Genomic DNA, 24,563 nt, shown 5'->3' with positions numbered 1-24,563 from the left:
ATCCAAACAAATGCTGATACCCCCACACATTCAGAAACCTCACATCTGACAGTACAACATAGGTTTCTGATGATGCTCTTGATAATATACAAAACACAAAATGCTTTATTTACATACAAAACAAATTTAAAATGTCTTAACTTAAGTAGTTTGGAATCACCTAAACTTTAAGCTATCAGAATTAATCACTTTAAATTGTTATTCAAAATATTTAACCATGTATCACGAAATTATACCTACACTGTAAAAAAAATCTGTAGAAATTACAATGTTATTGCAGCTGGGTTGCCGGTAATTTACCGTAGATTTAAATTAATGTTATTTACTGGCAAGAGTTTGTTCAAAGTTAAATAAATTTTAAACATTAATAAGTCTTTATCTTTACAGAATAAAACTATACAATAACAGCCTCATGCAAAGCATTCTGGGAACCAGAAATCATCAAAAACCTTTTTCAGTTTTTTGCTTCAGACTTTGTTTCCCAGAATGTTTTGCTTGATGCTGTTTTTTTTAGTTTTACTCTGTAAAGACAAAGACTTGTAAATGTGTAATGTTCATTTAACTTTGAACAAAATGTTGCCAGTAAAAAACATAAATTTAAATCTACGGTAAATTACCGGCAACCCAGCTGCAATTTCTACGGAATTTTTTTACAGTGTATAGTCACGTAATTTGTGAGTGTTTTGCGTGACACTAATACGTTTTTCCGTCTTTTTGCGTGAACGCGTCACATATTTCTGTTTACGTGTCAATGTCACGTATTTGTTACTCAACTGTTTTTCCTATTTTCAAACCGTTGATGCTTCGTTTTAGGGTTAGATTTGGTGTTTGCGTTAGAATGTCACTTTAAGTATTGGTTTATACATTTTTTTTCATGATTTTATTTTTATATTTTATGATTTTTAAACCATTGTCGCCTTGCGTTAGGGTTAGAGTTGGGTTTGGGTAAGGATGTCATTTTATGTAAATCTAACCCTAAACCGAAGCGACAATGGTAAGAAAATAGGACAAAACAGTTGAGTAACAAATACGTGACAGTGACACGTAAACAGAAATACGTGACATGCTCATGCAAAAAGGCGGAAAAATGTGTCAGTGTCACGGAAAACACTCATAAAATTACGTGACTATAGGTATGTAATTTCGTGATAATGGGTTGAAATAATAGTAAATCAAAGATTTAAATTTGCAAAAACGAAACTAGTCATAAGTTTCACAACTATATTTGTAGTAATAGCCAATAATACATTGCATGCGTCAAATTTATCAATTTCTTATGCCAAAAATCATTAGGATATTAAGTAAAGATTAAGTTCCATGAAGATTTTTTGTAAATTTTCTACTGCAAATATCAAAAATGTATTTATCTATAATAATATGTGTAGCTAAGGACTTGATTTGGACAACTTTAAAGGCGATTTTCTAAAGATTTAGATTTTTTTGCCCCCATTTTGAAATAGTTGTATTATATTCTCCTATCATAATAAACCATACATCAATGGAAAGCTTATTTATGCAGCTTTATTAAAAAAGGTATACACTGTAAAAAAAAATCCGTAGAAATTGCAGCTGGGTTGCCGGTAATTTACCGTAGATTTAAATTTATGGTTTTTACTGGCAACATTTTGTTCAAAGTTAAATGAACATTAAACATTTACAAGTCTTTGTCTTTACAGAGTAAAACTAAAAGAACAAGATCAAGCAAAACATTTTGGGAAACAAAATCTGAAGCAAAAACAGAAAAAGGTTGATGATGATTTCTGGTTCCCAGAATGCTTTGCATGAGGCTGATATTGTACAGTTTTATTCTGTAAAGATAAAGACTTGTTAATATTTAAAATTTATTTAACTTTGAACAAACTCTTGCCAGTAAATAACATAAATTTAAATCTACGGTATATTACCGGCAACACAGCTGCAATAACATTGTAATTTCTACGGATTTTTTTTACAGTGTGGTTTTGTGATCAGGGGTCACATATAATATATAAACAAATTATCAATATTATTTTAGACAATGAGACGATTCAATAACCAGATCAAAACGAAAAACAAAGTTTGAAGCTAAAATTGAGAAATATTTCAAGATTTGTATAAATCTAACGTGAAGTAGAAATAGTAGTACTCTTAAAACGGATGTGTTAAAACAACACATTTTGTGTCTAGTTAATGACAACATGTTTAATGTGTTGCCCTTAACTAGACACATCTCTGTGTTATTATTGGAACAACACATTTTGTGTGCTTTTATCATCACATCTTGTGTTGTTTTAACACAACTTTACTTATTTGAACACAAAATCAGTACACAACGTGTTAAATAGCATAACACAAAACAATGTAAAAAATGAACACATCAGAGAGTGTTTGCTCTAGACAACCCACTATCAACGTAAAAATAGAGAAGGAATATCACAAGCAGTGTTTGTTGATGTGATCCGGAAAACCGAAATAAAATAAAGTTGCAATAAAATAGATGAACCAAAAGGCTTTGAAGACTTTAAATAAGATATTAGATTCTTTTTCTTAAAAAAACAAAAAAAAAAAACATAAGTTTTAGACAAAGGAGACAGGCTTCTGTTTTAGCTTTCTTAGCAACGCTGATAAGACGTGCTTAGCATAGCCACAACTAACACTGTCTACTGAGTTTTTATCAAGTTTATCAAGTGAACATTTGGGAGTGGTTTGACCCAAGCCCTGCTCCCTCTTTACTCTCCACCTGTTTTCTCCTACTGGGAGTTTAGAGAGAAGCCGTAAGACCTTGTGTATTTCTCACAAGAACTACGCAACCGAAATGCATGAGGGAAGGGGGAGGGAACAGTTCAAAACTGGCTAATATTTATAAAAGGTCACCAAAATGAGCAGTGCATGCGCACGTGCATATATACATAAATAAGCAAACAGCCTTCATATAACAAACGCACAATCCACTTCCCCCAAAACATACAAACATACACAGACACCCTTACGGTCGCTCTCTCCCTCCACATGTCCGTCTAGCTGTCATAAACATGCACAGAAACACCTTTCCCCCTTGTGTGCAAATTTTAAGCGTTTTAAATATATTCATTAGCCTCTCTGTTGTGTTTGCACAATTAACAGGTCTGCGATTCTGTGGCAGGATCTCCGAGGTGTGTCTGCGGGCTGGGGAGGATTTGGCGAACACTGTTTGCAGAAACCGGCCGTAAACTCAAACATACACGCGAGGGAAGAGCCGGCAAAAGCTTAAATCCCGATTAAGAATTCACGGAGTCGCAAAACCAACATTTCCAGCTCTGAGTAAACAGCGGCCGTGCATAAATTGTAAACAACAGCACGTTTTATGTATGGCATTAAAACATATTCAGGTTTCAATGCAAAAATTTGATCCTTTTGTTGTGTTTTGTTTACACTTAAGCTATATTTATGCAACTACAATGTTTGGCAAAAACCCTTGATGGGGTAATTTGATGAGGAATCAAATTGTCCTTGATCTTTTGGGATTGTACTATAAAACATACTGTAACTTTTCAAACACCCTCTTTAGTCCAAAATCTATAAATATGGCTTATTTATGGGGTTCAGCTACTTTAGAGCACCTTTTCTCATTTTATATCATACAAGTGTTTCTGCACTGCATCTGCAGTGCAAAAGGTTGTGGGTTTGATTCCCAGGGAACATGCATAATGAATATGATTGCAGGTACATTCAGTAGTTATTTTTTCAGATATTATTTTTATAAATGTACTCATTTGTCATAGATCACAAGATGCAGGGTTCCCACACATTAGTTAACTTCAAATTCAAGGACCTTTCAAGGACTTTCCAGGTCCAATACCCTCAAATTCAATGACTAAATGTGGGAACACATTTCAAGTGAGAGCAAGGTTACATCGTGTTACCTTTTAAGATACATTGTTACAATTCCTTTGCGTGGGAACTCGCGCTGCGTCACTGCGGTGACACTTTGGGGACGCCTCCAGGAGTAAGTGTGTCTGAATGTGTATATCAAATTCAACCAATGATGAGGCTTAAAGACCGAGACAGGGTGATGCGGGAGCCAGGAAGTATATCGCTATCTGAAATATTGCCAAAGACGGCGCTTCAGGGACGCAGGAAGTATGGCAAGGGAGACGCAGCGTCTCGTTCCCTTCTCAGGGAACAACAGTTACATTCGTAACCCGAGGTATTTTCATGTCAAACACAACTATGCAAAACATTTTTTATGATATTATCCTACACTCCACAGGGAATAATATGGATTTTTTCCCCCAGAAAGCTTCTTGCATAAAATAGATTCAAGCACTTTCAATGACCTGTATCTATGCATGTATATTTACTTCCCAGGGCTTGAATTTTTTTCCCCAGATTCACAAACTTTCAAGGACTTCAAGAACCCGTGTGAACCCTGAAGATGTTACAGGCCATAATAATATAATACTTTCTTTGTTAAAAGTGTCTTATTTAGCTGAAAATCATGACACTACAATCTTGACGATGACTAATAATGCAACAGTAGCAAGTTCTCCACAGGGCAGAATGAATCAAAACAGGAATAAAACATAACCGTAAAAAGGGTCAGCCTTCACTGTGCCAGACAGAAGCCGCCCCACACAGGCCTGCAAGACTATGTATGCCGGGACACACCAGCCGCCGTCTATTTGTGGTCCATCGGGCCAATGAAAAGAGCCTTTGTGCGTTTCTCACGGCCAAGTTTGATTCAGTGAGTCATTAGACATTCAACTCAGCTCTTCTGTCAATGAGCTGCAGCGACTGCACTCAGGTGCCACATTCTGGGCCTGCACTGGGCTTCTCTTCCCGGCGTGCCCTGCAGCGGGATCACGGAGACTGGTCGCATCACCCCTGGATTCTTCTCACCACTGTGTGATGAAGCCCACGTCACAGCGGCTTCCCACAGTCGGCCAGAGCCGGTGAGTATGGGGCATCCATCTGATTGTCAGCTAGCGGTCAGGTGTGACCGGCACAGCCCCCCTCTCCCAGGCCTGACCTTAGTCTGGCACGCAAACATATGGTCATGTTTAATTCAATTTAAGTGTATTTCACAGTAAATTAGCATAAAACATAGGATGGTCCTTATAATGGGGTCAGTTTTTTTATATATAATATTCAACTCTTAACCCTTAAATTTGTTAGGATATCAATAAAAACACACTGTGTAAAATGTTTAATTGTTCCTACAATATCCAGAGGTTGCTCAAAGCCTTTGAATATTTCGGAAATCACTTATTTTTGCAAAAACTGTACCATTTAAAAACGCACAACACACATACGACTTGCTTCTTGGAGGGTAACTTTGTTCCAGTTATTTCAGTCTCTTCTGATCCAAGTAACCATATAGCGGACTTGCTTCGTGTAGTGTATTTTGTCTATTGTGCTTCATTCACATTGAAGCTTTCTTGTTTTAAAAGACATATCACAACTAAAACAGTTTTAATTGCATGGAGCATGGTCATGATTGGTTCTAACGGTTCAAACCCAACCATTTGGTTAAATTAACATAGAAAATCCATATCTGACACAACCTTAGTTTGAAATGCATAACGATAAAATGTATACCTTGCTATGCAATGCAAGTTTCTTTGGATAAAAAGGCATTTGCCTAATGCACAATCTGAATTCCTTACAATTCTTGTATGTGACAATCACAATGTGTACAAAGTTGATCAAATCCCGCCCCTGAGAATGGCAACGCATCTGTATTTAAAGACGAGTGTATTTAACTCTCAATCTAGAGTAAAAAAACAACACGATGATTCTCAGAACATTGAGAATGTGTCAACTTCCAGTAAAACTACCCAGAAATGTCACCTGTAGCACTGCAGAGGGGTGAGATAGACGTTTACATCACAGTTCGACTCAACGCTGTACACAGAAGTGACTCAGTTGGCTGAACCTTGCACTGCAGACACCGCTGGGTCACACATACCTCTACATCAGCACTATAATGTACACAAACAAACTACTGTCTGTAACACACACCAGGTATTTTCCAAACCCAGCGAAATAACTTACTGTCCACTGCTTACATGCCTTCTAGATCAGAGATTCTGGATGGATCTCGATTCAATGGATCTCTCTGCTAAAAAGCTGATGATGTGTTAAATAAGAAAAAATCAAAAATGTGCTGTGGATTCCCAGGACCGGTGCTGAAAACCACTGGGGTTCATAAACTTCAATCCCACAACCCACTTAGACAAGTATGATCTATCTCAGGACCAACCAAAATATTCTTAAATGGAAATATGGGAAAACAACTTTGCTTTTTTTGTATAAAGAGTAATTTATATTTTCCTTCTCATTGCATAAAATGAAAAATAACTTGAATTACAATACCAAAACACCTTATGGCAAGATATCAAAATTGCTATTGCTTGTCATTGATTGGTGTATTTCACTGCACAGGGTTCCCACACATCAGTTAACTTCAAATTCAAGGACCTTTCAAGGACTTTCCAGGTCTAATACCCTCAAATTCAAGGACTAAATGTGGGGACACATTTCAAGTGAGAGCAAGGTTACATCATGATACCTTTAAAGATACATTGTTACAGTTCCCTTTCGAGGGAACTTGCGCTGTGTCACTGTGGTGACACTTTGGGGACACCTCCAGGGGTAAGTGCATCTGAATGTGTATATCAAATTCAACCAATGGTGAGGGTTTACGACAAAGACAGGGTGAAGTATATCGCTATCTAAAATAAAACGTGCCAAAGACAACGTTACAGGGATGCAGGAAGTATGGCAAGGGAGACGCAGCGTCTCGTTCCCTTCTCAGGGAACAACAGTTGCATACGTAACCAGAGACGTTTTCATTTGTCAAACACAACTATGCAAAAAAGCATTTTGGTATGAATCAACCTTCACATACAGAAGATATAAGAATTTAAAGCGAACAGTTTAGCACGTGTGCTTAAAAAGTCTAGAATTTTTATGATATTATCCTACACTACACAGGGAATAATATGGATTTTTTTCACAAAAATTCTTGCATTAAATAGATTCAAGCACTTTCAATGACCTGTATCTATCTATGTATATTTTCAAAAACTTCCCAGGGCCTTGAATTTTTTCCCCCAGATTCACAAACTTTCAAGGATCTCGGGGACCCATGGGAACCCTGACTGCAACAGCTTAAAGTGATTTTATGCAACCCAGCTTCTCCCACTGTGCAACCCACAACCTAAAGGGTTTTTGATAAGATTTAATTAAATAAAATTACGATTTCTCTTGACTATATCACCATCTCATACTGTATTTGACCATGGACCACAAAAACAGTTATAATGGTAATTTTTTAATTGAAATGTATACATTCTCTGAATAAATAATCTTTCCACTGATGTATGGTTTGTTAAGTTAGGATATTTGGCCGAAATTCAACTTTACGAAAATCTGGAATCTGAGGATGCAAAAAATCAAAATATTGAAAAAAATCACCTGTAAAGTTGTTCAAATGAAGTTACTCATGATAAATAAATTGTATCCTAATGATTTTCGGCATGAAAAAAATCGATCATTTTGACCCATCAAATGTATTGTTGGCTACAGTATTGCTACAAATATACCCATGTGACTTATGACTGGTTTTGTGGTCCAGGGTCACATCCATTTATGCCCTTATGCTTCCTTGTACACTCCCCTTCAATAAGTGATTATGTACTTTATAAGTATATACTTTACAAAAGAGGGCCCATACAATGCTGCCTTAAATATGGACACAAATGAGATATTTTATACAGAGGGCAGCACAATGTTCCTTCTGCATGACTCTTTAATACCTAAAGAGCATGCCAAGATAAACAAACATGCATGCACTTTAAGGTATGCAGAAAAATAATTACTTGTAAATTAAACTTGTTAAAGCAAGAATGCAATGATTCGTGTCAATGCAGACTTTCAGAAATGTCAAGTAAAAATGTCAAGTAAAAACCAAAAACCAACTTGCAGTGTTTTAGACAGTAGCAGCGGTCTAAACGACGAGTTGCATGTTAGCCAGCAGAGACTGTGTGATCTTAGCACTGAAGATGGAAGCCCTTCAGAGTGTCATGTGTAAACAGTCCACTAAAGTTCTCGCTTTTATTCTGTGGTCTCATTGTGCCGGGGTGGTGGGGGTTCTCTCTGTGTTTTGAGCACCCCCTTAGCTTGGCATCTCCACCCCCTTTGGTTAATTCATCATGTAAATAGATCAGTAGGCCGGCCTGTGTTTGCTTTACGTGGGAAGCCCCCCATCTGAGCGAGACGAGAGAGAGAAGATCTCCCAGCCAACCGGCTCTTTTAAGCGTATAGACAACAGCTCAGTAAACCAGGTTTAGGGAAGCTGAGGATATAAGTTTGAAGACGACGTCTAACAGAGCCGTAATATAGCCAAACAATTCTGTAATGCCAATATAAGGGAATATTTTAAAGTAATGGCATGTCATTGCAAAACAAGCCATTTCTGTCATGAACTATAAAGTGGACTTAATACAAAGAATATTTATGCTCTTCTTAGCATACAAGTCATATAAAAATAACACGATTAATCATAAAGCTTGTCCCCATTCACTTCTGTATAATACACTGTAAAAAGTGAAAATTGGATTAACTTAAAAAATTACTTAAATTGGTAACACGCTGTAAAAAAATGCAGCATGGAGTTAAAACAACTTGGTTTTACAAGTCAATTCAACCTACCATTTTAAGTTTTGATCTGTGATAAGTTGATATAACTTGATGTTTAACGTAATTGATTAAGTTAAAGTAATATAAAAAAATATGTTGATTTAACAAAAATGCAAAAAAATTTAAATTTTCTCACTTTAAGCCAAAAAATTAAGGTTGATAAAGCTTAAATATTTTAGGTATAATGAATTGAAATAATTAAAAAAATATTTTGTACCTTAAATTTTTTACTTAAAGTGAGAAAATCTAACTTATTTTTTTACTCTTTTCCCGCCAGGGTTTTAAAAAAAGTTGCCAGCCAGTGCCAGCATTTTTTATGATTTTCACAAAAGTTGAATGCCTTCCAGAAAATGTTCTTCTTTAAATCTATAAACATACAATATGAAAGAACAGACTTCGACAGAACACCGGACATCTTCTCTACTTATTTTCTATTCTAATTAATAAAAGATTTCCAGATGATTTCCTCGCTCCATTCTGTCCGTTTAAGGGCTTATTGTAATCATAAACACCTACGTTTATCTTCAAATGATGTCTTCGACGATGGTATTCTATAAAAATGAAAGCCATCTTTTTTGGCATTCTTATTCTGACACTTAACAGCACAACAAGACATTTTCTAGTGAGTTATCTTGCTCTTTTCACTCGTGTCTAATTCATTTCCACTCTTTTTCTGCAACCGCATTGCGTGCGCCGCTTGCAGTGACGTAACTGTGATGTCTACTCTAAATTGGTCTATTCCCAGGGAACACACATATTAATAAAAATGCATACTGTAAATGCATTGTAAGTTGCTTTGGATCTAAAGATCTGCCAAATGTGTAAATGTAAAGACCTTTACATGAAATAAAAGTTTATGTAATGTTTTACAGACCTTTGAACTTTCTCACTGGCCTCTCTCTCTCGTTCCTGAGCCAGGCAGAGTTGAGTCTGCGCGTGCTGATGTTCTGATGTCACCTGCTGGAAACGACGCTGCAGGGCTTCAATTTGGGTCTGGCTCTGGTTCGAGGTGGCAGGATTGTCATGACTGCTGTCATCAGTTTTACCCTGCAGCACACTGAAATACAAATACACAAAAAGCCTTTGATTCACAAGAATAATTATTATCTACTATACAACAGATATTTCTAGTCCTTGATGCTGAAAAGTATGGTTTATTTATAATATTCACCAATTTGAAAATATAAAAAAAATGTAAAATGGTGTGACAATTATCGAAGCGACAAAAACAATATATAACCATCAACTGACAGCATCAGGCTTGCACCGTTCATGCTTCATTAACCAGGAGGATAAATGCCAATGGTCAAATTTCTTATACAAACATGAAACTTGACCCAGACACCGACAGAGCGTACTTACAGTTTACCTTGAGGTGGCGAATCATAACTCTCATCAACAGATACATCTAATATTCAAACGCAACGTCAGTACAAGAAACAATATCGGGGGCTATTAACTCTTGGGAATGCCTGTGGAATACATAAGCGCTCGCACACCACCTTTAAACTCAGGATGCTGTTTTTCCAAAGAAACATGAGATGATGAAGGTCATGATATAGGTGAGTGAGAGATACATATCAGCCTAACAGACAACAAGTGGACTGTTCCAAGAAACCGTGATAACATCATGAAAGATTTCCTGCTTCATGAATTACGGGACCACTAATGATCAATTTAAGCAAATGAGCATCTTAAGATGAAACACATCAATTTATTTTCATCTAAATTAATCAGCCACACTATAAGAAAAAATGCACAAAAGCTGTCACTGTGGCAGTTAAAAAAAACAAACATCTTTGTACCTAATGCTGCGTTCACACCAAACGCAAATAGAGAGTCTGATGCGAATGATTTCAATGTTAAGTCAACGTAAAGACGCGTTTACGCATGTCTGGAGGTCTTGCAGCGCAAATGAGGCAACTAGCGCGGCGCGTAAGATGCGAATTGATGCGCGAATGACGCGAATTGAGTCATGCCACGGGAATCACGCGAGTTGAAAAATCTGAACTTTGGCGGAAAATCGCGCCAGGTTAACCAATCAGGAGCTTGCTCTAGTAGTGACGTGATTACAGGAAGCGAGCGGAGTCGTGGAAGCCCCTCACATGACCAGAATTTCCACGTGAATGTCTTGAATTATTAGAATTTCCACGTGAATGAAGCTATTAAAATGTTCAAGCGCCCGACTACGCGCGAATAGCGTGTTTTTTCCGCCTCTACCACGTTTGGTGTGAATCCAGGGTGCATATTACAGTACATTCACTCGGGGCAAAAAAACGTTAACGCTTGACAGAGAGGCTTGTCTGAAGCATGGCCAACCACCAATCACAGTGGCCGCAACACATACTCTGGTCTTGCTTAAACGTAATTGGCTGGCTCGCACTAGGTTATTTGCATAAGTCGACCCGATTGGTTGACACACGCGTTGGCGCTTGAAAAGTAAAGTAATTTTCAACTTCTGTCGTGAGCAACGGAAGTGACGTGGCGGATCCACAATTCAGTTCGGCAACACATGATGTTTATTAAAAGTAAATGAAAAGTGTTAAGGCTATCGCCCCGTGTGAATGTACCATTAGTACCTCAAAAGTACACATTTTTTATATTAAAGGTACCTCAAGGGTACATATCTGAACCTAAATGGTACAGATTTTTAAAGGGTACCATCCCAGTGACAACTTATAATTTATCTGACAGTGCAGAAGTTTATAACTTCTTCAGAAGAACCCATGCGTCTATGATTTCTGCCCCCCTTTCAATGCAGGTCTATGGGATTTATTTGACCATTTTGGCAACTGTCAGCCAGGTGAATAGTCCTAGCACACCACTCCTAAATAAGATCCAAGATTTGATCATTTATGCTCACAGCTTATGATTTAATGCAAAACTTCTGCATAGCTCAGTGGAAGAGCATTGCATGAACAGTGCAAAAGATCATGGTTTGTGATGCACTTTAGATAAGCATCTGCCATATGCGTAAATGTGAATGTAAACTTTAAACCTCCCAAACTATAAGCATAGAAAACATGCTTTAATATGACACCAGCGCCATAGAGATGTCAATAACAGGTATGAACAATGATGACACCTGCTCCCCTCGGCTGTCTTAATAACGCATACAGGTACACCACGCTCACCTGTGACCACAGGCACGCACAAAACCAGAGCGTTTTAAGTGGGTATTTATATTCGCCCGGGAAACAATGCACTCAGAACAATGCAAAGATTAGTCAACAATGCAAACTGTTCGCTCAGAGTCGCATGCGCTGCGGGGCTCGTGTGTCATTTGTTACGAGAAAATCTTGATCGATTGCCACCAGCTTTTATCTTTAGGGTTGTGCGTGTGTGTGTGTTTCGGTCCTAAAGTCATAGAAGTCATTCAATCCTGATAATTAGATCCAACGGCAGCTCCTTCTTCATTTTTAAAGCAAGCGGTAATCAATTCTGATGTGATATTGATGGTCGAGAAAGTGATGTAAAGTTGTGTGCTTTGTTTAATTAAATGCAAACATATTGGGTACAAAGGTCCTATGACAGTGACAAACAAGGGCAGAGAAGCATTGCCACACTATGGATTATCTTATCTAAGCCTGCCCACCCCCAAACACACAACCGCTTCTTTACTACCCGGCTCTCCATCCTGGCTCCACCACAGAGCACAATATGAGAAGTCACAAGGGAAAAACCTGACCTATACACAGTACCTGTCCGGCACATATCCATATCATTTAGGTACAGATATGTATACATTTGGTACAAATATGTACATTTAAGGTTTTAATTTACTCTCTTTTGTACCAATATGCACCTCTTATTTAAAAAGCCCAACCCTAAGGTCCTGGTCTCACTGTCAATGCACATTTACCAGCTGCCAAGCCAAAATTTCTTTAGATTTTTTTTAGCTCAAATCTTGTGTTAAACTAACCAAAGTATGATCAACAATAATAGTGATGCTCTTTTATTTATTTATTTTTTATTAATTTTTAAATCAAATTTATTTGCTTTTTATTTTAAATTCTTATGTACCTGTGGTTTTATTACGATTTTAAATTTATCCTATTTTTACTCTTCCTTTTATTCATTACCTATAGTTTTTCTCAGAGATGTGAAGTAGTGAAGTGTTTTAAGTATCTGCATTTTATGTGTTTTTCTGTGGCAAACTTTAACTCCACTACATTTCATAAATACAACTTGTATTTTTACTGTTAATACGTTAAATCCATTAAAAATGTAGTACTTTCTTATGAAGTAATTTTTTGGATTACTTTTATTTTAGTAAAATTAGTAAAATGACTTGAGTTCACCTTTTTTCTTTAAAAAATATTTTTATTCAATGCAAAGTAAGAAATAAGCTTGCCTCGATGCTTGCCATGGCAAACTCCACTATGATAATAAAAGCAATGCTCTTTTGACACTTTAAATCTGAACTATTCAGTGCATTCAAGTGACAGCATGTCAAACATAAAACACACTTGGCCATTTTAGTGTCTGTATTGCACTAGGTTTCATAAAAGCCACCAGACAGCCGATCGGCACAAAGTGTTAAACATTAACCAGAATGTAAGATACCTGGTCGCAGAGGTGGGATCCAAACAAACCTGCCCTGCACAGACAGATTAAACATTAACATCCCCACAAAATGCTATCAGATGGGAAATGTAAAATAACCTTTTAATAGAGAGCCCTTATCTGCGGGGAAAAAGTACATAGAGTCGGCAACAAGAAAGAGAGAGGCGTTCCAGACAGGTAGACCAAAACTGACCTTAAAACTACCGACCACGTCCCACCGTCAGCCATTACTAAACCAATCACTCATGCTGACATCTTCTGATAAAAGTTGTGCTAGATTGGATACGTCTCTCTCTCTCTAAAGCACAGATGTTTGCGAACACACCCGACCAAGCAGAAAAACACCTACGTTTTGCTAAGAACTACAGACAGAGACTGCTATACGCTTGTGGAGGAACGCTGCTGTGCAGTTGGATAAAGGGATGTTGCTGGCTGCGAGGGGTTTCGTGCAATCCACAAAATGAATTTTGCTGCACAGAATGGGGACGACGGCTAATGCAATGACTGCGGTTTGCGCTGTTTTGGGGCTAAAGCTGCTTAATGCCAGAGATGTCATAAACACCATGTAAACTTGCCGTTGAGCAACACAGCTTAACATTGGTGCCATAAATGGCCAAGAGTCTCTTATATTAGTTCAGCCTAAAATGCAGGGATTTTAAATAAATGGGAAAAACACAACAAACAAAAATAAATATAAATAAACACTTCACTGATGTTATGCACTTGCTACTGTGAAAAAAATTATAAATATTAAATCCTCTAAGAAAACATCATGAGTTATTATCAACCCAACACAAAAAAACTAAATATTTATAAGAAAACTCACTTTTTAGGTACAAAAGTGTGCTTTTTGAATTGGTACCACCCCAATGACACCTTTGCATCTTAGTTAGCAACGCAAAGGTTATGGGTTTTACTCCTGAGCAATGCAGACGACTGGTCTCTCCATACAAGAGGCGTCTAGAAGCTGTAATCACCAACAAAGGCTTTTCTACAAAGTATTAAATAAAGTGTGTTCAATACTTATTCCCTGTGTCATTTCACTTTATTTATTATGACTCAACTTGTATACTTAAATGTTCTGATTTTTTTTGTATGAATTCAATATTTGGCTTGATGGCTACATCTGGTGAAAATTTGGTGTCAATAGCCCACTTAGAAATACCCTTACTGATAAAAATGCTGATGTGTCAAATTTAATATTAGGTATTGAAATTATAGACTAACAATTAATACTTAAAGGGGTCATGTGACATTGCTAAAAAGAACATTACGCAATGTGTTTACATGGTTAAAAAAACCAATTATTCTCCACATAGCATGTTGCTCCTCTATGCCCTGAAATATGTCGAAAAAAAAAAGATTATTACAGAAATAATAAGAAACAACATAAGTAACGCCTTCTTTCTTACCGTATACATTTGGGCGGTGTTGTGCAAATCTTTCCACACAGTGACAGATATGTGGGGGCGTGTTTAAATAAAGCATTTTAGGAAGATGTGGACGAGTATTAGTTTTCTAAATTTTCATCATGTAACGTCTTCAAAGGAATAGTCCACTTTCATAAAAAATCTGATATTTTACTCACCCCCATGTCCTCCAAGATGTTAATGTCATTCTTTGTTTAGTAGAAAAGAAATGATTTTTTTTAAAGGAAAACATTCCAGGATTTTTGTCCATATATGTGGACTTAAGTGGACCTCAACGGTTTGCAGCTTCAAAGGGCTCTAAACAATCCCAAAGGGTCTTATCTGGTGAAACCATCATCATTTTCGCAAAAAAATAAGTACTTCTTAAACACAATTTTTTGTCCTGCACTATCCGTGTGACGCGCCAGCGTGACCTTACGTATTACGTAATCACGTTAAAAAGTCACGCATGACGTATGTAAAACTACCGCTCAAGTGTGATGAAAGAGGACCGTTCCAACATTGTTGTATGTGGAATGATAGTAATTAATGTCTTTGTGTAAGTTTATTGTTTAAAATGGTCAGCAAGTGTGTGTTTCAGATATAAAATGCGTGACCTTTCCACATGTTTACTTAATACGTAAGGTCGCGCTCAGTGTTGGGGTTTATAACGCTTAGTGTTTATAACGTGCATTACGTAATAAAATTACTTTTCTGAAGTAACGAGTAAATTAACGCATTACTTTATAAATGTACACATCAATATTTTAAAATGTACTGAATTAAACTGAACGTTACGTAGTTACGCAGGAACAGTTTGAGTCAGAGATGACAGGCCAGAATTTGACATTTCTGCGATGGAAAAATTCATCAGTCATAAAAAAACCTGCAAAGTCTGAATGAGATCAAGCCTCAGCCAAGTAAGAAAAAGTAACGCAAAAGTAACGTAAGCATTACTTTCCTTGAAAAGTAACTAAGTAACAGAATTAGTTATTTTTTTGGGGAGTAATTTAATATTGTAATCCATTACTTTTAAAAGTAACTTTCCCCAACACTGGTCGCGTTGGGGCATCACACGGCTAGTTCAAGATGAAAAGTTGTGGTTAAAAGTACATTTTATTAATTTTTTTGGTGAAAATGACAATTGTTTCACTAGTTAAGACCCTTATGCCTCGGTTGGGATCGTAGAGCCCTTTAAATCTGCATTGAAACTGTTGGGGTCAACTATATGGAGAAAAATCCTGCAATGTTCTCCTCAATAATAAATTCTTTTTGACTACACAAAGAAAGACATAAACATCTTGGATGACATGGGGGTGAGTAAATTATATTTTTTTTATGAAAGCAGAGTAACTCCTTAAGATTAAAGATTTCAATAAAAGCAAAATTCCTATGCACTAGGTACAAGTATTTAAGTTAAGCATAAAAATAAGGATAAAAACACATAGAAAATCATGAATATTGTAAGAAACATGCACTTGTCGAGTTCTAAGTATCTGCTAATGACTATTGAGCTGAGAGTGTTGACAGATCGAGATGTTGGTGTGGGAGATGATGAGCGATCGCTGGGGAGATGGAGACCCGCGGCGTTAATACGCATCAATCCAACGCCGCCTCCCTCCGCTTCTGGACGATGGTCAAACAAAGCACCTTAAACCCACAGTCTAACCTCTCCTTCACCGCCCGGCCAATGATAACCCATTAAAACAACTCGCTCCGAAAGTGCAAAATTGCCTAAGTGTTGCTCTTTATCAGCAGGGAGCTCGCGTACGGGAGACGGCTCTATCAGAGCCCAAGGTTCACGCGGCAGACATTTTCCCATCCTATTCTCGCTCTCATCTGTTTTGTGCCCTTTCATCTGACACAGACTGTCTGTTATCCTGAAAGACACAATGGAGGTGGTCGGGAATCCTGAAAGCAAACACACGCAGCCATCCTCTGGCCTTTGTTGTTCCTGGAGGATTCTCCTTTTAAAGGTTCAGCTCTGTGGCCTCATCGGCAGGGGCCGGGGACCAGCGACGGACACCCTGATGATCACACAATGCAGATTGTCTGGAGGAATACAATGTGCTTCGTCTACTCATCCTGCAGCGAACAGAAAGATCTAGAGCAGGGGTTTTCAAACTTTATGAGGGCAAGGACCACCAAATATGATTTTTACGAGGGACCCCAATCCAAAAATAAAAAATTGCTTTGTCTTTTTTGCATTTTCTTGGGACCCCTTACAACCTTCTGGTTTTTAACATGACTACCGTTGTACAATTATGTTTTTAGACATGATACAAAGGCAATGTTATTGAAGATCTAAAAGCTTTTCTTAAGAACTTGGAATTGTTTTTGTTGAACTTATAAACCAGGTGGTTTCTAACTGGGAACTACACAAACACCATCATGCACAATGACATGCACAGATCTCATTGTGTCATCTCAGATCCGAGACAACAAATGCAAATATAAAAGTCCTTGTCGCACGCGGATGCACATCTTATTGAAACCGGACACAGCTCACTTAACCAGCATGACCAGTTTATGAGCCAAATGTATTTACTTCATCTCATCTATCCAACCCCTCCTCCATGACAGATAAAGCCCAACTAAAGCAAACAGCCTTTGGCAGGGAGACAAGCGGGTAGGGTGGGTCTGCGGTAGTCCATCACCACCAGTGAGGTTTGGTTATTTAAGACCCTGACTATCGCTTTGAATAAAAATCTTAAATGAGGGCAGGGTTAAACTCAGGGCCAAGACAGTCAGATGTTAGGTGGTGCCGAAACATTTGCGGTCCATGCCGCTGGAGGTTTTCACGCTTTGGCAAAACAACTACAAGAATCTCATGACTTTAAAGTCTCTGACCTCCAACAGAGACCACAGATGTGGATTGAGATCTTTATGAATGCTTCAAACATCCACATCATGAATTCGTGGTAGTTAAACGATTCGCTCGACTTAATTTGAGTGATTTCTTTTTTTACCAGAGCAAAGCAAACACGTCTGATGAACGCTGGACGTAATAATTGAGTTTTCCAAAAGCAACAGGTTTCAATCTGAACATGTCCCCAAATATTCAAGCTACATACTGTATCGTAGCCTTACACTGAATATCAGAGGGGGCGTGGTTATTCTTTTGGGAGTGTGAGATCAGATGGTTGACGTGTAATACCTGCGTAAGGTTTGTAGCTCCTCTTCAAGTGTGCGACTGAGCTCTAGGGCTTTATCTCGTTGCCTCTGGGCTTCCACCAGCTCCTCTTCGAGCTGTAGAGATAAATAAATGTCATATCACATCAAACGGCAGTGATAAGTCCATGATAAGAACTACAGTAGCAGTTATATTGACCAGGATGGGTTTTTCCCAATGGTGAGCAGGTTGAACGATTCGCAATGTAACACTTCACAATAAGGTTGTATTTGTTTACGTTAGTAAATGCAAAAGCTGGATGAACTAACAATGAACAATATCTTTTTTCAGCATTTATTAATCTTTGTTAATGTTAGTTAGTACATGTTGGTTTATTGTGCATTAACTAATGTTAACCGTTACAACTTTTGATTTTAAAAATGTATTAGTAAATGCTGAAATTAACATGAACTAAGATTAATAAATGCTGTAGAAGTATTTTTCACTGTCAGTTTATTTAAGCTAATGCATTAATTGATGTTATACCACAGGGTTGTTGAATGCTTTATTCTGATTGGTTGGAAATTGTTCCTTGGGTGATTAATTTTCAATAACCGCACACCTAACCTTTAAAATGTCTTAAAAATTGGCACCAGAGCATTGTTTTTGGTAACCGTGGTATAAGAGGAATAATTGACTTGAATTAAATTATCCGAAAATAATGCACACCCAAGGTTAGGCGTAGGTTCCGCATCGGGTTTTCATTTATACTTTTGCGTCGTCGTCCGCGTCAACATGCAAATACACATGCACTTTAAACTTTTTTTACCTGGCAGGAGGGGTTTTGGTGGACCAATCACAGTGCTTGCGGTCCACGTAGAACTTACGCACTGTTAAAAATTTTGCGACGTGCACGTCAGGCTACGCAGAGCTACGCACACGCTACGAATAACCTACGGCATAGAGCTTACGCATGATTATAAATCGGCTTAAACCATCCTGGGTGTGCATTATTTTCTTATAATTCAATGGCCCGTCGTCAATTATTCCTTACTTATACCACGGGGTTGTTGAATGCTTTATTTTGATTGGTTGGAAATTGTTCCATGGGTGTTAATTAATTTTCAATAACCGCACACCTAACCTTTAAAATGTCTTAAAAATTGGCACCAGAGCATTGTTTTTGGTAACCGTGGTATAAGAAGAATAATTGACTTGAATTAAATTATTCGAAAATAATGCACACCCAAGGTTAAGGGCTTGTTATAGTTGTGGGTAGGTCCTATGGCGTAGGCGCGAAAGGCGTAGGTTCCGCATCGGGTTTTCATTTATACTTTTGCGTCGTCGTCCGCGTCAACATGCGAATACACGTGCACTTTAAACTTTTTTTACCTGGCAGGAGGGGTTCTGGTGGACCAATCACAGTGCTTGCGGTCCACGTAGAACTTACGCACTGTTAAAAATTTTGCGATGTGCACGTCAGGCTACGCAGAGCTACTCACAGGCTACGAGCTTACGCACGACTATAAATCGGGCTTAAGCCATCATGGGTGTGCATTATTTTCTTATAATTCAACGGCCCGTCGTCAATTATTCCTTACTAAACAAATACAACGTTATTGTAAAGTGTTACCAGTAATAATGAATAAATTACAAAAATTCACAGAAAATTTTACTAAAAATTTATTATGTTCTTAAAGCAGATGCCACAAGTGGATGAATAAGGAAAAAGTAGCCAATAAGAGCCCATAAAAGATTTAAATTCTTTAAAAACTGCTCAAAAGCATCTCATCGTGAGACCTCAGGAAGCTCCTTGATAAAATGATTTTGCTTATTTTAAGCCAAGGGAAACTACACCGAAGTTGTTAGAATAATCCATTTGCTACATAATTTTGATGAGTTTACTATTTTTCTAAAATAAGACCCTGGACCACAAAACCGGTCACCAATGAGTCAATTTTTTTTTAAATTGAGATTAATACATCATTTGAAAGTTGAATCTGAGGGTGCAAACAATCAAAATGTTGAGAAAATTGCCTTTAAAGTTGTCTAAATGAAGTCCTTAGCAACTACAACCACTCAGAAAAATAAAGTTTTGATATATTTAGGACTTTTATAAAATATCTTCATGGAACATGATCTTTATCCTAATGATTTTTGGCATAAAAGAAAAATCTATATTATAAAACGGGCAGTTCTGGTTCTTCATTCTGATTGGTTGAGACGCGTTCTAAGCCGTGATAAAATACACAGGTAACCTCACGGTTCAGACCACATTACATAAGTATCACTGCGCCACTGTTACTGCGTATTGATTTATGAAAATAAACACCACAGTCTTAAATCATATTTTTAATTTGTCTACAATTGCACAATTAATGGCGATATCCAGATGAATGTCAATAAATATTGTTGAGTCATCTCGTCGATAAAGAGAAAACGTTGTCTGAGGAGTTTATAAGTCAAGTTCATACGTCCGCTTTTATCCACTGGGTGGCGATCTTACCCAACTTAAACACTGACGCATTCACTGAAAACACCGTGTAGTACTGTTCATGGCTCCGTCTGAATCTGATCTCTTACTAAAGTTCTTCACAAAAATGGAATTATCTCCGCTTTTAATAAAAAAATTTGAGAGGTGATAAGAGATCAAATGAAGGTAGGATGAAATGTTTTTTGTTTGTTTTTGTTTCAAAGCGGATGGTCTGTTCTTTCATTTGATATTTTATGTTTATATAAAGAAGATAATTTTCTGCAAGGCATTAAACTAAAACTGGGTGGCAACATAAAAAAAAAAAACGCTGACGGGGAAAGAGTTCAGCATGCTTCCAAGCATATTTGATCATCACTTCAACAGTTGCACGATATAAATGTTAATGTATAAATTAGATGAATGGTGATTTATAAAATAAACACCACAGTCCTAAATCATATTTTCATTGTGTCTTTGCTGTGTCTGTGTTGGTTGGGAACTGCGCTCTGTTTCAGTCACACTTGATTCTGAGGAACTACTTTGTTTGGCTGAAGAGTAATATTTGTACTAATATAATTACAACTTTTTTGGGTTTTATTTTATAAAATCCCGCTAACGTTATGCATATGAAGTAACCGTTTTATAAACGCAATAAACCCCTCGAAGCGTTGGGTTACCAGTGCATTTTATAACAGCTAAGGGGGTTTAGGCACTCCGCTTCGCGTCGTGCCTAACAACGCCCCTTAGCTGTTATAAAATGCACTGGTAACCCACTGCTTCTCGGGGTTTATTGCTTTAATTTATACCCATACAATGTATTGTTGGCTATTGCTACAAATATATCCGTGGAACTTAAGATCATTGTCTTAAATGTGAAAGATCTTAAGTTCCACGGTCTTAAAGTCCATGGTCCTAAATGTGAAAAAGACATTTCAAAACTTTTGAACTGTACACTGCTGTAATTATGCAGCTGGTTGCCAGTAACTTACTGTAGAAGATAAAGACTGAAAATGTTTCATGTTCATTTAACTGTTGCCAGTAAATAACATAAATGTAAAATCTACAGTAAGTTACTAGCAACCAGCTGACAGTAATACTGTAATTTCTACAGAAATTTTACAACTTAAAGCTTCATCAGATTTACAATCTGATTTCTTCAGAACTCAGACCCACAGAACTTAATTTATGTTTCATTGGCAGTATCATGTTGTAAAAGCAAGTGAACCCTGAACTGTTGGGTGCAGGACAGGTGCAGGACCTTAAACCTGTTGCACACAATAAAGCCTCAGCTAATGACCAGCCGTTGAAACAGATGTATTGATGAACTCATCCTCTCAACAGCTGGCTGAGCAGACAGGCACAATGGAGACTGTCTAAACAAACATGACAACCCGGCCCGCCCTACTGTAAAGGCCTCCAATATACTACCAGAGACACACCGGATGTTAGAAAGAGAGAGAGAGAGAGAGAGAGAGAGAGAGAGACCACATAAACAATCACAGGGGTCATTTTTTATATTAAGATTAATACATCATTATACATCCAAGTTGAATAAATAAATAAGCTTTCCATTGATGTATGGTTTGTTAGGATAGAACAATATTTGATTAAAACTATTTGAAAATCTGGATCCTGGGGATGCAAAAAATCTAAATATTAGGAAAATCACCTTTAAAGTTTTAATAAATTTTTTAGCAATCGCATCCACTCACAAAAATAAAATGTTAATATATCTACGGTAGAACATTTATAAAATATCTTCATGATCTTTACATAATATCTTAATGAATTTTGTCATAAAAGAAAAATCTATAATTTTGACCCATATGATGTATGTATTGTTGGCTATTGCTACAAATATACCCATGTGACTTACAGCAGACTGGTTTTATGGCCCAGGGTCTCAATTTACTTACTTTTATATCATTTCATAACAGTAGTTTTAGCAGTCACTGCACACAAAATAAAAACATTTGTCAACCATATAACATTTGTAAAACATGAACAGTGCCATTACATTTCAGAAAAGAAAAGAAATGATGTAGTATGATTTTAGTCTGTTATCGTGTGGCTCCAGAAGATAACAACACGGCTGTATTGACCAGTTTTATGGCCCTATCTTTCTTTTGGAGAGCTTAAAAAGTTTAACCAAAGAAAGCCGTATGGGTTTGGAATGACATGAAGTTTCTTTTCGGTAAACTATTCCTTTAATAAATGTAAGGAGTTATCTTCATCATAAGGATTTGAGTAACTGTTCAACAGTATCTGCTATAATCAGGCCTTTGTAAAATAGTGGTTAGTCACCGATAGCTTTGACATTTTAACAGTTTTCTTTAAAAATGAAAATACCTGTGCCTTATCTCCTGCCTGAGGGTGGTGTATATTTACCTTACAACCATCAGGATTCACTGACTTCAAAACATTTCAATACAAACTGTTGCTAAGAGGATATCATTTGAAATAAAGCAAAATCTTATCTGAATGCAATAGATGTCATTCACAAAATGCAACAACCTGAGCATCCACACGCTAAATGGCTGATATACTAACAAAAACTTGTATGATCTCATCCATACGTTTAAGAATTCCTTTCATCCCGTTGACGCTGGGGTTTCATTCCTGCTTTTTGGTTAGCTGTACTCTTTGTATGATTCACGTTGTAAGAATTCACACAAAATCAAACATTTAACCACAAACTGTTGCTTAGAGGACATAATTTGACATACAGCAAACTCTTATCAGAATGCAGTATATGGGACTTTTCTTTAAAGCGAAATTTGCAAGGCCTCATTATGACGTCACTCGCAAAATGCGCAACACGAGCATGCACACCGCTGTACAGCTAACAAGCCAACACAATCTTGTACGATTTCATTTGTACATTTTTGTAAATCTCCTTTCGCCCCGTGACACTGGGGTTTTTATACGTGCTTTTTGGTTAGTCGTATGTTTTGTATGATTAACGTTGTACAAATTCACCACAAACTGTTGCTAAGAGGACATCATTTGACATACAGCAAAATCTTTTCTAAATGCAGTAAATGGGACTTTTCTTGATAGCGAAATTTGCAAGGCCTCACTATGATGTCACTCGCAAAATGCGCAACGCTAGCGTGCACACCGCTACACGGCTGAAAAACAACACAATCTTGTACATCTCATTTGTACGTTTTAATACAATCTCCTTTCGCCCCTGTGACACTGGTTGTTTTGAAATTTGCAAGGCCTCACTATGACGTCACTCACAAAATGCGCAACGCTAGCTTGCACACCGTTATACGGCTGAAATACCAACACAATCTCGTACGATTTCATTCGAAAATATTAATCCCCTTCCGCCCCTGTGATGTTGGGGTTTCATTTGTGCTTTTTGGATATTTGTAGGTTTTTTTATGATTCACGTTGTACAAATTTACGCAAAATCAAACATTACCCACAAACTGTTGTTTAGAGGACATCGTTTGACATAGAGTTAAATCTTATCTGAATACAGTATATGGGACTTTTCTTTAAAGCAAAATTTGCAAGGCCTCACTATGATGTTACATGCAAAATGCGCAACGCCAGCGTGCACACCGCTACACGGCTGAAAAACAACACAATATTGTACGATCTCATTTGTACGTATTAATACAATCTCCTTTCGCCCCTGTGACACTGGTTGTTTCGAAATTTGCAAGGCCTCACTATGACGTCACTCACAAAATGCGCAACGCTAGCTTGCACACCGCTACACGGCTGAAAAACAACACAATCTTGTACATCTCATTTGTACGTTTTAATACAATCTCCTTTCGCCCCTGTGACACTGGTTGTTTTGAAATTTGCAAGGCCTCACTATGACGTCACTCACAAAATGCGCAACGCTAGCTTGCACACCGTTATACGGCTGAAATACCAACACAATCTCGTACGATTTCATTCGAAAATATTAATCCCCTTCCGCCCCTGTGATGTTGGGGTTTCATTTGTGCTTTTTGGATATTTGTAGGTTTTTTTATGATTCACGTTGTACAAATTTACGCAAAATCAAACATTACCCACAAACTGTTGTTTAGAGGACATCGTTTGACAGAGTTAAATCTTATCTGAATACAGTATATGGGACTTTTCTTTAAAGCAAAATTTGCAAGGCCTCACTATGATGTTACATGCAAATGCGCAACGCCAGCGTGCACACCGCTACACGGCTGAAAAACAACACAATATTGTACGATCTCATTTGTACGTATTAATACAATCTCCTTTCGCCCCTGTGACACTGGTTGTTTCGAAATTTGCAAGGCCTCACTATGACGTCACTCACAAAATGCGCAACGCTAGCTTGCACACCGCTACATGG

General features: G+C 37.4%; 1 protein-coding gene across 2 annotated transcripts in view; it reads right to left on the bottom strand.

Annotated features, from left to right (window-relative positions):
- mipol1 (mirror-image polydactyly 1) overlaps positions 1 to 24,563 on the bottom strand; it is an 83,287-nt gene that overhangs the window by 963 nt on the left and 57,761 nt on the right. For both annotated transcript variants that reach the window (XM_065253693.2, XM_065253695.2), the window contains 2 exons: positions 17,794 to 17,885; positions 9,536 to 9,718 (listed from right to left, as the gene is read on the bottom strand). In XM_065253693.2, coding sequence (XP_065109765.1) covers positions 9,536 to 9,718; positions 17,794 to 17,885 — 275 coding nt within the window. The remainder of the gene's footprint in view (positions 1 to 9,535; positions 9,719 to 17,793; positions 17,886 to 24,563) is intronic.

Source organism: Paramisgurnus dabryanus, chromosome 17 (assembly GCF_030506205.2).
Source record: "Paramisgurnus dabryanus chromosome 17, PD_genome_1.1, whole genome shotgun sequence".
Classification (NCBI taxonomy): domain Eukaryota; kingdom Metazoa; phylum Chordata; class Actinopteri; order Cypriniformes; family Cobitidae; genus Paramisgurnus; species Paramisgurnus dabryanus.
Note: the sequence above shows the minus strand (reverse complement) of the source record. Positions and strands in the feature narration are given on the sequence as shown.